The sequence below is a fragment of the Hirundo rustica genome, chromosome Z, assembly GCF_015227805.2.
Source record: "Hirundo rustica isolate bHirRus1 chromosome Z, bHirRus1.pri.v3, whole genome shotgun sequence".
In the NCBI taxonomy this organism is placed as follows: domain Eukaryota; kingdom Metazoa; phylum Chordata; class Aves; order Passeriformes; family Hirundinidae; genus Hirundo; species Hirundo rustica.
The window spans coordinates 84,738,922-84,754,210 of NC_053488.1; the positions used below are offsets into that span (position 1 = coordinate 84,738,922).

At 42.2% G+C, this 15,289-nt stretch overlaps 1 protein-coding gene across 15 annotated transcripts in view; it reads right to left on the reverse strand.

The window, feature by feature from the left end:
• LOC120765039 (ensconsin-like) overlaps positions 1-14,189 on the reverse strand; it is a 43,425-nt gene extending 29,236 nt beyond the window's left edge. For all 15 annotated transcript variants that reach the window (XM_040089236.1, XM_040089235.1, XM_040089233.1 and 12 more), the window contains exons 1-3: positions 14,078-14,189; positions 1,150-1,245; positions 292-372 (exon numbers count right to left, since the gene is read on the reverse strand). In XM_040089236.1, coding sequence (XP_039945170.1) covers positions 292-372; positions 1,150-1,245; positions 14,078-14,156 — 256 coding nt within the window. In that variant the 5' untranslated portion in view covers positions 14,157-14,189. The remainder of the gene's footprint in view (positions 1-291; positions 373-1,149; positions 1,246-14,077) is intronic.
• Between the last annotated feature and the right edge of the window lie 1,100 nt (positions 14,190-15,289).

Below are 15,289 nucleotides of genomic sequence, written 5' to 3' on the forward strand. Positions count from 1 at the left end.
AAGACTTTCAGTAAGGAATTGGCTAAATTTGCTGAGTGGTCACCAGGAAATGGAAGGTCAGAGGTGACACAAAACTTCAACAAACTAAAACTCTCTACGGTGTTTTCCTCTCAAATCAAAAACTTCTTCGTTCAGGTTCACAGATGGACACTGATGCAAGACCAAGAGCTGAACTTGTCTCTTGTCCTCAGCACGTTGACAAAAAGTGACAGAACACGGAGTAAGGGGACAGTAATTCCTTTAACAGAAACATTTTAGAAAATTATACTTTTAAGTGAAACATGAAAATACCATGTTGCTTTTCCCTCTCTTCTCTACGCTCCCTGGCCAGCCTTTGCCTTTCTTCTGTTCTTAGCATGGAACCATCTATCACTGTCAAAACAAAAATTGAAGACACATAATTGTTAATGAATTTGAACATTGAAATTCAAATAAAAATGTCTTTACTATCAAAAGGAGAATGAAATTTCCTGAGAGATGCATACAACCACCAAATCACTGCACACTCTATATAGAGATACCCGCTGAGAAATTCACAGAAAGCTGAACATCCTCCTTTTCTCCCTTTCCATTCCCTCACAACACTATTTTTAAACGATGCAAGAGAAAGCAGACATCATACTAAAGGCTCAATAGGTATAGTCAAAAGAAAGCCTAAGAAGTCAGACATGGGAGAACACACCCTATTCCAAATTCAGTTCTGAGCCTCATTCATGTACATACTAACTCCCATGAACAAGAATGACAGGAATTTAGGAAAATGTCATCTGGGAACAGATAGTTCACCTGTCATGACAAATTCAGAGCACTGTAGGCCAGCTCATTTGCAGACTAGGCAGAAACAAGCAGCAGTCTTCGCAGGTATAAAAACTTGAATTTCAGCAAGAAGTGTGCGGGTAACCTGCCCAGTTAACATCATTTATCTTTACTGTCATGCCCTGCTTTTAAGGCAGGCAACTTCAACTGAATTTTGAGTCAGTCGAAAGCAGAAATCTGTCATCAAAACCAGACCTATAATCCATCTACCAGGTGCTCTGATGGCTTCTGAAGAAAGAGCACCAAACGTCTCTTAATATGCACTTTTCAATCCCTACCAACTCCCCCTTGTGAGCCCAGCACTTCATTAAGAGCAATGACCTGTAATTATACCTGGTTTAGTTGCTGTCTTTATTGAGGTCTGGACTGCAAGAGGACTAATGCCACTTTGGCTTCTTCTTTCTTCTGCTATGGCTTGGGCTGCAGCAACTGTAAGAAAGAATCAATCCACATTAAGAAAAGCTCTACAACTGAAACTCATTAAATAAATATCTAAAATAAATACAAAAAGATCTGTTTGAGGTTGCTGATACTTTTATTAAAAAACTAACTGGGGGCTGCTCAATTTGTAAGTAAAAACTTGTAAAATGAGACTTCAGACCTGGCATAGCTTTTCGTTGTAAAAACATTTACCAAGCGTTATGTTTTAAGACTACAGAGTTTCAAAGATTAAACTAATTCAATAACTCTTCTAAGACAAACTCCATTATTCTGCACAGTTATATCTGACTTACACTTAGTAATAACAACTCTTTGCTACCACATGAGCATTTGTGGGCTGGACACGTATGTAACAGTTCATTAGTACTGGTAGAATCATATTCCAATGAGACTCAAGCAGGGAGAGGTCTATGAAGACTGTCATTACTTCATGGCATGAAAGAGAAAGTGGATTAGCTGCATAAAGTACACCATTAAGGGACGCTTACAACATACTTCTGAAACTAGATCTACAAAAATAAATTTTAATTATAAATTAGACTCCAAAACAGTAATTTGAGCATTTGTGCAGAGACCCATTCACCTTATCTGAGTTTCACCAAGGTGACTTCAGCAAAATGCAGGGCTACAACTCCCAGATAATCACACAGAAAGGAAATGCTACCAATGCTAATTCTGCTAAATAACAAAACCCATTAACAAGTCAGAGAGACTAATTTGCTATATCACTTTCCCCAGATTTTCTGTTTTGGTATCAACCTTCACTCATCATCCTGCAGGGTGCGAAGGTGAAGAGGTACAGGGAAAGCAGGCAGGGCAACCTGTAAGACAGCATTACCCCAGAACTATGCACAGCTCAAACAGAAGTGTCCTTGCACACTGCCACCTTGTTCTCACCTTGGCTGACAGACACGGGGGGCTCAGCTGGGTTCCTTGGAAAACCTAACTTCAGGGGAAGCAAGGGAACAAACAAAACAACCACCCACACATGAGAAAATTGAGACCAGTTTTACACAAAAAAGGCAAATCCACAAAAGGAACATGTAATGTGCTGTGATCTCAACCAGAACGTGAAGGACCAATAGTACAATTTGCTGTTACATTTTAAAAAAGAAGACTACAACTTTGTCAATGATCTGACTTCCCTTTAGGAAGAGTAGTGCTGAATGCAAAAGAGGAAGGAAGAGTCTCCCTCTTCGCCATGCATTGCCATGACAACTAGTTGTGTCATGGTAATAACCTTCCCTAAGGCTATGCCCAAGAACAATCACCTCAAAGTGTTTAATCCCATGTGATTTCAGAGATAAATGCTGATTACAATACTTATTCAGCAACTCTAAATTGTCACCCGCAGCTGTTGCCATGTCTTGAATTAATTTTTCACTACAGCAGCAAACAGAAGTCTTCCTCAACCCCATCCTATACAACTCTGAGGCTCTTTTCAAGCAAGTCAAAGACCAGATATACCATAACACAATAAGATTACCAATTGGCAAAAAAACAGCTTAAAACGGGCTCAGTGTACTTTCACTATCGAGATCAGACAAGTCAGACAAAAATCTGATTTTTGTACACTGTTGCATGTCACACAGATGGGAATCCAGCCCAAAAAAACACCAAGTGGAACAGAATTGTCTATTCTAACACAAATACAAGTGAAAATGGCCAGAGGAAAAGCAGTTGTTCTGAGAGCAGAAACGTAGAGCCAGGACATTAGTATCCAATGACACCTTTGTACAGCACAAAAGCCGAAGGAACACAAGTTTCTTCAAATACTACTTAGATTTCAGACCAATACAGAAATACAGGTACATCTTTCCTCAAGGGAGGAGACAGGGGTGTCGAGGCAGCCTGAGCCAACTCAATCCAGGTAGGAAATTATCCCAACAGAACAAATTCAACTCTGCACCTAAACCAGCTTCAGTTAAAAGCAACAATGGAATTTTGTCTCAACTCTCAAAGTTTAAATATCCAAATTTCCATAATGCAGTTATAGGAAGAAGCAACCTGCAATTAAACATGTACAATACTAGTTTTATTTTACTTGCAGAAGTATTTTACTATTAGAAATCTTGCTGAACAAACAAGCCATAATGGATATGGGGGAATATGTATTTATTTACTCAATCAAAAACAAACATACAGTTGGAATAATGTTCATGATTAGAAGGCACTGATTTAAAAATGTGTCACATCTGCAAAGCAATTAGTCAGTTTATTTTACTTAATTAAGGCTGCAGAAGATTACTTGAGGTTCCATAACACAGGAAAGTGGGTTATCGAAACAGTTCAGCTTGCAGAGGGCACAGAGGAGAAAAATGTCTAGAAATACCCAGCCTGAGGACTTTGCACATCAAGGTTTTTTGTATGTCAGATAAAATATTTTATGTTCACTCCTTCAATGCTTCATTATTTGGATAGAAACAATGTGCTTACACATTTGAAAGTAGCAGACTTAAGGCACAAGGCGTGCACCTTCATGTCACATGGATGTGATCCATTTAACCAACAGAAAGCCAGAATCAAATGCGAACTGGGGATCGGAACAAAAGATTAATATAAGGGGAACAGACATCACATTAGATACATCCCTGAGATATGTGAGCTCAATTTCACCGAGTCCCTGGTCAACAAACATCTTTTATGGCCCTTGACGATTTCGTGGTAAATTTACAATACAAAACTGTAATTTTCAAAGTCCACATTTTACTAAAGTAAAAGAAAATGCATTGCATATCACTGCACTATGCAATCTTTAAAAAATACCTATCTTATCTTGCTTTAATATGATAAAAGAAACCTTAATAATTAATATATTTAAATATTTTTTTGGCACAGATACCTATAATTTCTTTGCCTAGTTTTCTATAATGAATGTAGCAGTGTGCTAGAGCAAAGCTTCAAGGAAAAGAATTTTCCACAAAATATATCTCTGTAAAATAAGCCTAATACTTCTGTAATGAATCAGGAGATCCCAGAACAGGAAACCAGTTAACAACCATTTCATTAGAATCCGTGTCACATGTTGCATTACTGGGGGGAGGGAGGGGTGCCTTCATGAACATATTCAGCGAACTCCCTGGACAAGAAAAATTCTCTTAGTGTAAAATTAAATCCCATTTCTATCCTGAGCTTGCCTTCCCACAGTAGTCTTTCAAAACAATATTTTGTGATCAGCATAAATGTGTATGTTTATTTTACAGTAGTCTACCTTAAAGTGCTCCAGGTAAAATTAATAAAAGTATAAGCCATGCATGAGGCCAATAATAAAATTTGCATCCATGCATAATAAAACAGAGCTATTTGAACCATGAAATGATAGGGTAATTTGGGAAGCAGTTTTTCTTCTGCGCCCTCATCACCATTTAGCACCCCAGGTCTGGCCAAGCAAATCAGAGATAAACCAAACACACAGAAACACCAGGAGCTGACATTCTAGATAAATCCAACTCTCCCAATTTCACTTCCAGCTCACGATCCACTGACAGTGCAGGTGCTGAGGTGCCTCACACTGAGCATGACAGTACTTCCCTTCCCTGATCAGGTTTCCAATATGCCCTGAAGAGACCAGTGCTAAAAATAAACTGATTTCTATTTCAACCCCTGCACACGGCTAATACCCTTGGCCCCTGCCAAGACTGGCAAAGAACCCGCTGCTGTTCTTAGTAAACCTCATTAGGGACTGAAGCAGCTCCGTCCCTTTACCCAGCAAGGTCCAGGGCTTCCATCCCATCATCTCCTCAGTGTCCACAACCCAGCTGGACACTGCCCCACTTGCTCTTCCCTTCCCTTGCAGAACGACAGAGGAGAGCAGAATGTGCTGACTTTCACAGCAATCCTTCTGCTTCTTATGATTTAATGACTCGTTATGCAAAGCAAACAAAAAAATCCCAGACTAAGCCTCTGAAACGGGGGTTGTTAGGAGGGCTCTTGAATGTTACGCCTTGTTATGATTCCAAGTGTGTCCATAAAAGCTTAAAGCAGGCAACAAGAAGGCAATAAGCAATCCATGAAAAGTGAACTTCCCAGCAAACTATCTCTGATGTTGTAGCAAACTGTGCCAAATCTGCAAGACACTAGCTTTGTCTTGCTCTGCTACAGGGAGCTACTGTTTGCCAATAAGTGCTCAGATCCCTTTACAAAGTTTTGTACATACTTTAGGAAAGATGAAGAAAGTCAGCGTTCAAGTTTGAGATTTCCATGCACTGCTTTTTAAGGTGATTTCCACTCATTAATTAACATAGTTTAAGACAAACAGACGCAAGATCATGTTTGAAGCTCTAAGAAAAAACAGTTATTGGTTTTTACACCACTACTCCTTGCTCAGAAAACACCAGAGGAAGGACGCACCTTCACACAAACAAGTGGACAATACAGAAAGTTTCTAATAATGAAGCAAAAGCCCTCTCTGTGTTTTTCCCTGTTTTCCCCTTTTCCATCTTTCCCCACTGATATTCACACCCCGTCTTTGGGCTGCAACGACTGGTAGGCTCCACAAGCAAACACGTGAGCTTCCTGGTAGGCACCTTCTGACGGACCAGCTGGAAGGCAGATGGCTCTCCTGTTTTGTCTGGGCAGCCACCAGATGGGAAGTACACAGATCTCCAGAAAGCAGTGCATGCTCTCAGCTTCAGCAGGCTACAAGAGCTTCCTGTTGTCTTATCCCTACCCCCGACTCCATTTGCAAACTTTGTCCTATATTCATTCCCTACATGGGACACCTATTTTACTGCCTTTATGCACTGTCCTCCCTTTAAGACAATTTCTGCAGCTAATTCTGTACAACAATCTGGTTTTGCTCCCAAAGTTCAAGGCCGTTGAGGGTTTGATTTCTTCAGTTCATCACAAATATTGATCCCACTGGAAAACCTGACACAAGCATTCCTCTGCAGTATATGAATTAGCAGCTCCACAAATTAGGACTTGAGACATATTTGCAAGAACTTGAGTTTTTACTTATCTTTAAAGATACACATTCAGATTAAGACCTGGAAATATTTTTTTAAAAATCAGGTAATTAACAAAATTACTTATTTCTTATAAGGAAACATGCAAGGATGTAGCTGAAGCAATCTCAAAGACATATTATGATACTCATTCAGCGTAGGGCACAACCAGAAAGGCACCAGGAAGCTTGCTAGTTAATTTTTGCATTGATCTCTGTACGCTTCACCCTAAGGGAAGTGCATAATCTAAACCAAATTTGACTGTGACACAAGCATAGACCAAGGCACTGAAATTTGTCCTTAGTAGAACGGGCAGCTGTCTCCAGAAAATTTCTAGAGTCAAAGATGCTACGCCATTATGCTACAGACACATCAGACAAGTACCATCCTCACTACCTTCAGTTGTCTGAACAGTACTGAAAACACACCGGTGGAGTCTCACTGACTACCACTGTCACTGCACTCTCTTATTCTAGCCTCACTTACACTACTCAGCCACGAGTTATGCTTCTTGCTCCTTAATGGAAAAAGCAACTGCCAGCACAACGCTCAGAAAGGACAAAGACATATCACCAGCTCTTGCAGAAGGAAGCAAGGTTAGTAGGAAGCACTGTCTGTACTGCGCACACAGGGCTGACCAACCAAATCCATCCCCTTCTCTAGAAAAGTCATCTGGCTTCCACAATTTGATGGAATTCTTTATTAGTGAGGTGTATTATTATTCATCTCTTGAGAGAAATTAAGTGCAATGAGAGCAGAAACTCTACTCTCACAAAGACCCTTGTGAACCTTCTCAAGTTTAGCAGAAATATTTACCTGTCTCTGCATACTGGGAATTCCAAAGCATCCTAACACACAGGACTAAAATGAAAGCAGTCTATGCAATGAATATGCCCTTACATAATTTCAAGTTGATTTATCATGAAATTTACTAGTTATGTGACATAAATGCTTATATATAGGTATATACAGATTTAATACTCCCAGCTGGACAGAATTAGATACAGGTTTAACAGCTACAGAAGGACCCAAAAGGTAAAACGGTGGAGTTTTAAACAGAGTGGAAGACTATCAGTAACCAGACTGCTGTACAAATAATTTTCTCTATTTAATAGCGTTGTCAAGTGCCTCAGGAGTACGTATGTTGTCCCTCAATGCTGGACTGGTTTCACAGATGCCACAGCAGTCCCACTTTAACCTCCTCTGCACAGCTCAGTTTCCACTGGAATTCTAGCTCAAGCATTGGCAAAAGCTACAAACAGAAATCAGCTCTCTGCTTTACTCTTCCAACTCCAGAGACTGCCTAACACTGACTCCTCTTCACACTCCTGCACAAGCCATGGCAAAAAGTAACTTCAAGACAAACTCTTGCTCTCTTCTCTTTCCTCACATCTGTTTTTTTCATTGTATTGTTTCTTTCTCTTACAGTGTACTATCCATAACACTGGCAATAGCTAACTTCTCTCCACGACTTCCCTCTTTCCTGAACAGTCTGGGGTTTTTCGCTTGCTAGAAGCATGGCCTTGAAAACGCTTTTGTCCTCTTGTTTGCAGGCTGCGGCTATTGTTTAATTCACCCAGCCCAGATCACAGCCTAGCACTGCAAGTCACAACGGACTCAAGACAAACCCCGTGAAAACAGCATTTTGAGCTTTCTTTTGGTGGAAGGATAGCAGTTCCTTTAAAAGATAGCAGTGAAAACTACTGCTTTTATCCTTGATGAATTTCTCATGGAAAATTCAGAGCTCATTCCAACACTGTGTGTTTCAGAAGAAGAGAGACTGGTGTTGGCATTTACCCCCAAGAGGCCAGTCTCAAATCAAATCACTCAATACAGAAGGAAAGTGCTGCAGGACACTGACAGGTCCACAGTGTGTTTAATGCAACAAACCCTCTGTCTAAAGCAGAACAGAGGGGTGAAAAATGTAAAAGGAAATAAACAGCAATTTTTCTTAAAGCTGTACCGTTCACCCAGCTAACTTTAAAAAAAAGGCTCTGGGACGCTCCACTACACGCAATGTAAAACCTCAGCAAAGTCCCTGTCCCAAAGACCTTGAAGGGTAAGGGAAAAGTAGCAAATGGGTGTAAAAAAAGCAAGCAGAAAAAAAGAGTTAAAGAGACATATAAAGAGACTGTCTATTTTTTTCTAAATTCATCACCCAGTGGCAGAAAGTCTTTTAAAGAAATTTGAAAGTGAGCAAGTTGACACTGATCCGGTCTGGAGATGAGTGCCCTTGGTTTTAATGTTTAAAACATAAACATACATATTATTGATCAACTCTGTGCTGTAAAAATGCTCATCTAAGAAGTTCTCTTGGCAAAACTAAACAGAGGATAAGGTTTGAAATTAATAAATTCTATTAAATTATGATCTTTAAGTATAAAGATCCCTATTTCTATTTCTTGTAGCCAAGCCCTCTTGGGCTTGGGAGAGGCATTTTAGCACCTGGAAGCTTTGAAACACTTGCCCAGAGAACCATCCACTACAATATAGCTATGCTTCTCCCCCAAGATTCAGGTCAGTGCATTTAAACAACAGAGAGTGTCTGTAAATTAAGAGTCAGTTAAGCACATATAAAAGAGTATTTTAGAAGTTCCCTGTGAATTATGGAGGCAAAAAAACCCCTATGAGAAAAGGGAGAGGTATTGTGAGCACGGTCAGTGGTAACTGCTCTTTTCAAAGGCAACATCAGTTGAGGATCCTTCACCTAGAAAGTGGAAGTTCCAAACTGACTGGAATATAAAAAATAATTTAGATGAAAACAAATGTCAAGCAAGTAGGTCAGCCTTCCTTAAAAGCAAAGGCTTGTGTCCCTATTATGCAGCACAGGGGAGGTTTCTGTCTCTCACACAAAAAGAATTCCGAGCAACATTTTTTTTCTTCCATGAACCCCACACTCCAAAAAACTTAAAACACCAGCATCTAGACAGGGTTTGATTACTGGACAGGCATATGCAAACAAAATGAGAGCATATCATCAATTAAGATTAACCAGTTGTGAGCTGCATAATTGGAAGATAAATGGCACTAATTTATTTGAGGCAGGCAAGAAATTTGCAGTCCCAGTTGGATTTTAAAGTACCACACGTAATCCAGTAAGTCATATTCACAGAGGTCATTAAAATTGCATGCTCAGAATTTTATTTGTGAGGGTGTCCTTTCACAAGAGGACTGCAAGCATCTTCAATTATTTAATCAAATTTAAAGACAACCAGCAATTATTATAACTAACCCAGGTTATTTCTTCCATTTATCTTACAGTAACCCATAGTAACCCTTCTTTACTATCCAATCACCTTTAAGAACTGAAAATTAATAATAGTGTATCAGTACTCCAAATAGTCCCGTTTTCTTTTTGAAAAACCCAAGTGTATGAAGAAGCATCAGTCCTTAATTCCAGTCACATTTTAAGACTATGCACAGTTAGGGATAGTGTAAGCCTATCTGGGTTCTCATCACTGGAGTTATGACCCTTGCAAGCCATTACTTGCTAAATAGTTTCATCTGAATTGAAGCATGAAAGCCAAGTTTATATTCTGCAATTTCAACACATGAGGAAATATGTAGGGAATGGAACACTCTACATAAGAAACTGAAAAAATATGCTGTATATGCACATGGTTTGGGTGGTTTTCTTGTTTGTTTGCTTTTTTCTCCTTACAGCATAGAGGATACCTCTCCTGAATGTATTTGGCGAAATCTCAAGAATTTAAAGTTTTAAATTTGAATAAAACCTTTTATAAACCACTTACAACTGTAAGTAATCTTCAGAATGCTAAGCACCGATATACAAAGCATTCATCTTTATGAATCAGCATGAAATTATCCCTACCCTGTACAATTGTATTTCCCTGAACAAGAAGAAAATTAAATTAGAGGTTATAGCCATCACAATTACATTCAGTTCTCAGCCTGATTTGGGAATGTTCTCTTACCACTGAGATCTACGTGAAATCCAATTTCTGTGCAGTTCTTTGCATTTATCACCTTGGCACTCTGCAAAGCAGTCTTACTACTTTCATGCAGGGAAAAAAAGTGAAGCATAAAAGACCATTAAAACTTTCTCCAAAGTTCTGAAGAGTTTGACAAAACAAGAAATTGAAGTCAGCCCAGTGATCATCAGCTGAATACCCCAGTCATGGGCTGCCTTCGCTCTGCAGAGGGAACCTGTACCAGTCACTCATTCAAATACCACTGAACGTTCAAGATGCTTTTCATGTAGCACTCCCACGTTGTGAGAAACCTGGCAAAGGAATGGTTTCCTTATCTTGCTGTTTCCCAGGGAAGATCTGAAGCCCACCTCTACTGAGAACCACACTGCAAATCCCAAACGCTTTCAAGGATCCAAATTCCTAAGTAAATTCTTTCTCTCTTCCGGCAAGCAGCTCTGATGCACAGGTCAATTCATCGTCTGACTGACAGATGCTTCTGGATCCCAAATTATTTCCTCTAGACAGCCCCGACCACCTTCTGTTGTGGGACCAAGACTATACTCAAGAGTCCTCTAGTACTCCTACAGGTGTCGGTACAAGCTTGTGTTCTTAAGTTATGTTTTATAACTGTTACCTAGAGACCAGATAAATCTCTGTACATCCCTGATTACTTGCTTGAGCAATTAAGTTGCACTATCAGTTATCCATCCATCCTTCTTTTCAAGCCAATTGTGTGTACATGCACTTGATAAAGCTGTTGCTAAGAACTGTGTTCTGGGCAAGATGGAGAAAGCCAGACGGTATCACCTACACAAGGAGAAAAAACGTAACACGGAATGAAGCTGCTGTTTTATTAGAAAACTTCCAACCAAACTAGGACCTGCAGGTCATGGAATTTACGCCTGCAGCTAGATTTGTTGGAAAAGGCACTTTATTTTTTTCCCCAAACCTGAGACAAGTTTCCAAAAAAATGATGCAGGTCTTGGAAAGGAAAATATATATGAACAGCACTTAAATATACTGTTGCAAAGGTTTTGAACAACTTTCGCAACAGCAATTCAATACACAAGTGGAAATCCCGGCAACAGCACAGCTTGACCAAGCTCTGGTAAAAGAAACACCAACATCCTCTACCACCCACACTACAAAAGACAGGAGTTTTCAGTATTCCAGTGAAAATGAAGACAATAAAAGTAGGCTACAGCAGCTTAAATTACAGGTATTTTTCCTCTGATTACCCACACCACTCAAGGAAAACCTCACTTACTGGATAAACCACATGTACCTGACTATTCCCCTCTCCTCACATCTTAACAAGCTAAGCAGTACTTATAGCATTAGAATAGGATCAAAAACTCCTCTTCATCCCTGAGGGATGACAGCAGCAAGCATGGATAACAAAAATGGGGTAAGCTACCACCATGAATGCATTGCTGGTTCAGTGTACAACTGCAATTTATTTCTAATTTTCAGTGACCTTCAGAAACCTTAACTGCTTCTAGTTGTACCTTAAACTGCCTTCTAGCTGTAGTAGCAAATTCTGCTTTTTGTCATCCACATAAAGAAATTAAGACTGGACAAGTGCGTCAGGACAGAAAATGATTACAAAGGAACTGCAGAACTGGCACTGCAGGCATGAGTCGGCCTGCAGAATCTTAATTACAGCTGATACTCAAATAAGGAGAAACACCTTTTCCTTACCTCCAATACTAGACTGAATTTAAGAGAACACTTTTCTTGCCAAACATACCAAATTGGTATGGAAGTTAGTTACAAGAGGATTCTACATGTGCAAGGCCTAAAAATTAACACGCACTAATCACCTGCAGAGAAAAGCAGTATCAAGAGGCTGGTCACAGAGAGCAGAAGTGGACAGAAGAAGAATCCAGAAGTGTCCTTTAGTAAGAACCCACAAAGGTACCCATGAAGAAGGTATGCATACACACCTCTTAGCCAGGCTGCCAGAAAGAGCTGTGGTTTCTCAGCAAGATGCTCTTTATTTATTGTCTTTAAATGTGAGATTCCCCAACAGAAGCTCACTGACAAATGACTGAAGGCACACAACACTGTACTTATTTTGCAGAGATATTTGTTCTCTAGATTGATTAAGACAGCAAAGTACACAACTGCCCACAGAGCAGCAGAAACTGGGTTCAAGCATTCTAGTTAGCAGGTATTTTGGAACTGAGGCGTCCCACGCAGCCAACTGAGCTCAGAGAAGCAGGAAGTTATATCCCTCCCCACACACACTGAAGGGTAGCGTGGGACAGAACGTCGAGGCTCCTTTGGGTGTCTTTTTATTTTTCTACATCTTCTCTAAACACCTGTGATACCAGACTTGGTTGCTGCTCACAACTTCTCCAAAGAGCAGCAAACACTGTGGAAAATTACCCTGCAAATTCCACTGTCAACCACCGGATTGCAAGGATGATTTCTAAACATCATTTGTTCTCTCCAGGGAGTGCTACTGACTAGAAGTCAGGAGCAGAGCTGCAGAGGGCCTGTGAGCTCACAGACAGCATTGATTCACTGCACATTAGCACTGAGTTTATCTTTGAGCACATAACTGCTACAAATGCATCCTATGTACACTGAAGTTCAGATTCTGGTTCAGTGACTTCCACACCCTCAGGGAAAAAAATTCAAGATCCAGCCTTTCCAGGATTTCGTGAGGGGGGTTGTTTTTGCAACATGACGTGCATATTACACCACGTGCATATCTGAAGGGAGATGGAGCTGCCTGGCCCAGGGAGCATTTCCTCTCTGATTTTGGGACTAAATGTAGGTCATGACAGCTGTCAGCAAATATGGGTGCTCATCCTTAAAAAAACTTAGCAGCAACCACAAAAGGGCATCCAATATGCAAAATAAAATTCAGCAGTTCTAGCAGGAAGAATAAGATTCAAACAGACATAGCCTGTGCAGGTGAGAAGTACTATCTTTTGGCAGTTCTTTATCCTTCTGCAGTACTAAACTGTCTAAATTTTGAAAGAGAAACAAGTAGTAATTAAACAGTATTTCCGACACCCAACCCACTGAAGAAGAATGCCAGATTAGAGTTGTGCATTCGGGACACTTTGCCAGCACTCCTCTTTATGTAATTACACAGATACACTGAAAACAATCATGCAGGAAACTACTCTCAGGAGTAGTTTCTGCACCTAGTCCTAGTTAGTTAGCTTAGCTCAAACCACAAGTCTCTTTACTTATTTTTTTCTTTTTTTTTTGTGACTGCGCTAAGAAATTGTTTACCTTTTCTAATGGCTCACCCACAAAGCTTTTGCATGGAGATGTACCGTGAAACTGCGCTGCTAACACATATTGTGCATGCACCGTACTCGTTCCAGAGTATATTATTAAAGACCTTAAGCATAAATAGGCACATTAAACACAGCCGAAGATAAAACCAAAGTAGTTTCTTTTGCCCTCTTATAAAATCAGGGAAAAAAAAAAAAAAAAAAAAAAAAAAAAAAAAAGTGAAAAAGAAGATACAGCATTATTCAATCTTTGATTAGAAACCAATGCCAGGGGCTGTCTCTGCCTTCTGTACTCGGGACCGAACACACCGCTGGAGCAAGCCCTCTAAAAAGCAAGAGCCACCACAGACACCGACAAGTTCGAGAACCGGCGAAAAACGGGCGGTTCGTGTAACGCAGCCTCCTCGCAGCCGCCTCAGCAGCAGCCCATGAGCTGCGGGAGGTCCCGAGCCAGCAATCACCGCCCGGAGCTGCGGGAAAGCACTGACCGGGCGGGGAGCGGGGCTGGGGCCCGCCAGCCCCGGCGGCCTCCACTCGCGGTGCCCCTTCCCCGCCCCGGGACGGGACCGGACGTCCAGCGGGGCGGCCATGGGGGGGCAGCCGGCCCCAGCCGCGCCCTTGGGCCGCCGGACCGCACCCCCCCCCCCAACACACACCCGTGGTACCCCTTCCCGCCCGCTCTCACCCATCTGCTCCCGCAGCCCCTTCAAGGAGGAGGAGGAGGAGGAAGAGCAGGACGGCGGCGCCGCGCCGCCCTCCGCCATCTTCAGCGCCGGGCCGCGGGAGTGCCGGGCGAGCCGTGGCGCGCGGCGCGCAGTGCGCAGGCTCCGCCCGCTCCCGCCCTTGCCGGCGCCGGGAGCGCTCCCGCGGCCATCCGGGGCTGCCCTCAGGGACGGGGCTGCGGGAGCGGGTCCGGCCAGGGGCAGCGAGCCTCCTGCAGGGGCTGGGGAACGAGTCTGAGCAGCGGCTGAGGGAGCCCGGCGGCTGCAGGAGGCTGAGGGGGGGGACCTCATCACTCCCTGTCAGGAGAATGTAGTGAGGAGGGGCCGGTGTCTAATGCGGTGTCTGCAAGGAGAGGACCAGAGGAAACGGCCTTAAACGGCGACAGCAGAGATTCAGATTAGCCAAAAGAAATCCACTCTTCAGGTGGTCAGATATTGGAATAGGCTGCACAGGGAGGCGGTGGAGTCACCGTCCCTGAGGGTGCTTAAGAGGTGTCTGGATCTGGCGCTGAGTGATGTGGTTTAGGATCATGGAATGTTAAGGATGAAAGAGACCTTCAAGATCATCAGCCGTCCACTCAGGGCTGGCACTGCAACCACTAAACCACATCACCCAGTGCCAGATCCAGAAACCTCTTAAATACGCCTTCGGTTTAGTGGTTTAGAGGTTGAATATTTTGAATATTCTATGAACATCTTCCAAAAGGGCCAGTAGAATTGGCCGCCCCATGGGAACCGTCGTGGTCCCCTGATGGCCAGTGCTGAGGGGACCCTGCGCTGCTGGCTGGCTCCATCCATGCTGGTTGGGCATGGAACAGCTCCCCAGATACCTCACGGGCCAGGGGTAATTTGTGTCCCTACAACAACTGCAAATGTCATCCCATCACTGTAAGGGGCTTGGAACTGGATGGTCTTTAAGTTCCCTTCCAATCTAAACTAATAATATTAACCATGATTAATTGTCTTCCGTTAAAGAGCTCTCAAGGGGAGATGCTGCTCTGTCAGAGTCCAGGGCATTCCTTTGATTGCCCTGGAGGGTTAGAAACCTGAGCAGAGGGGTCTGGGACCTGGACAGGGGGGTCTGAGACCCTGGCACAGATCCCAGAAAGACACTGGCTTTGATCCCAGTCCATGGGAAAGGCTTCCAACACTGAGAGATGAATTACAGGCCACAA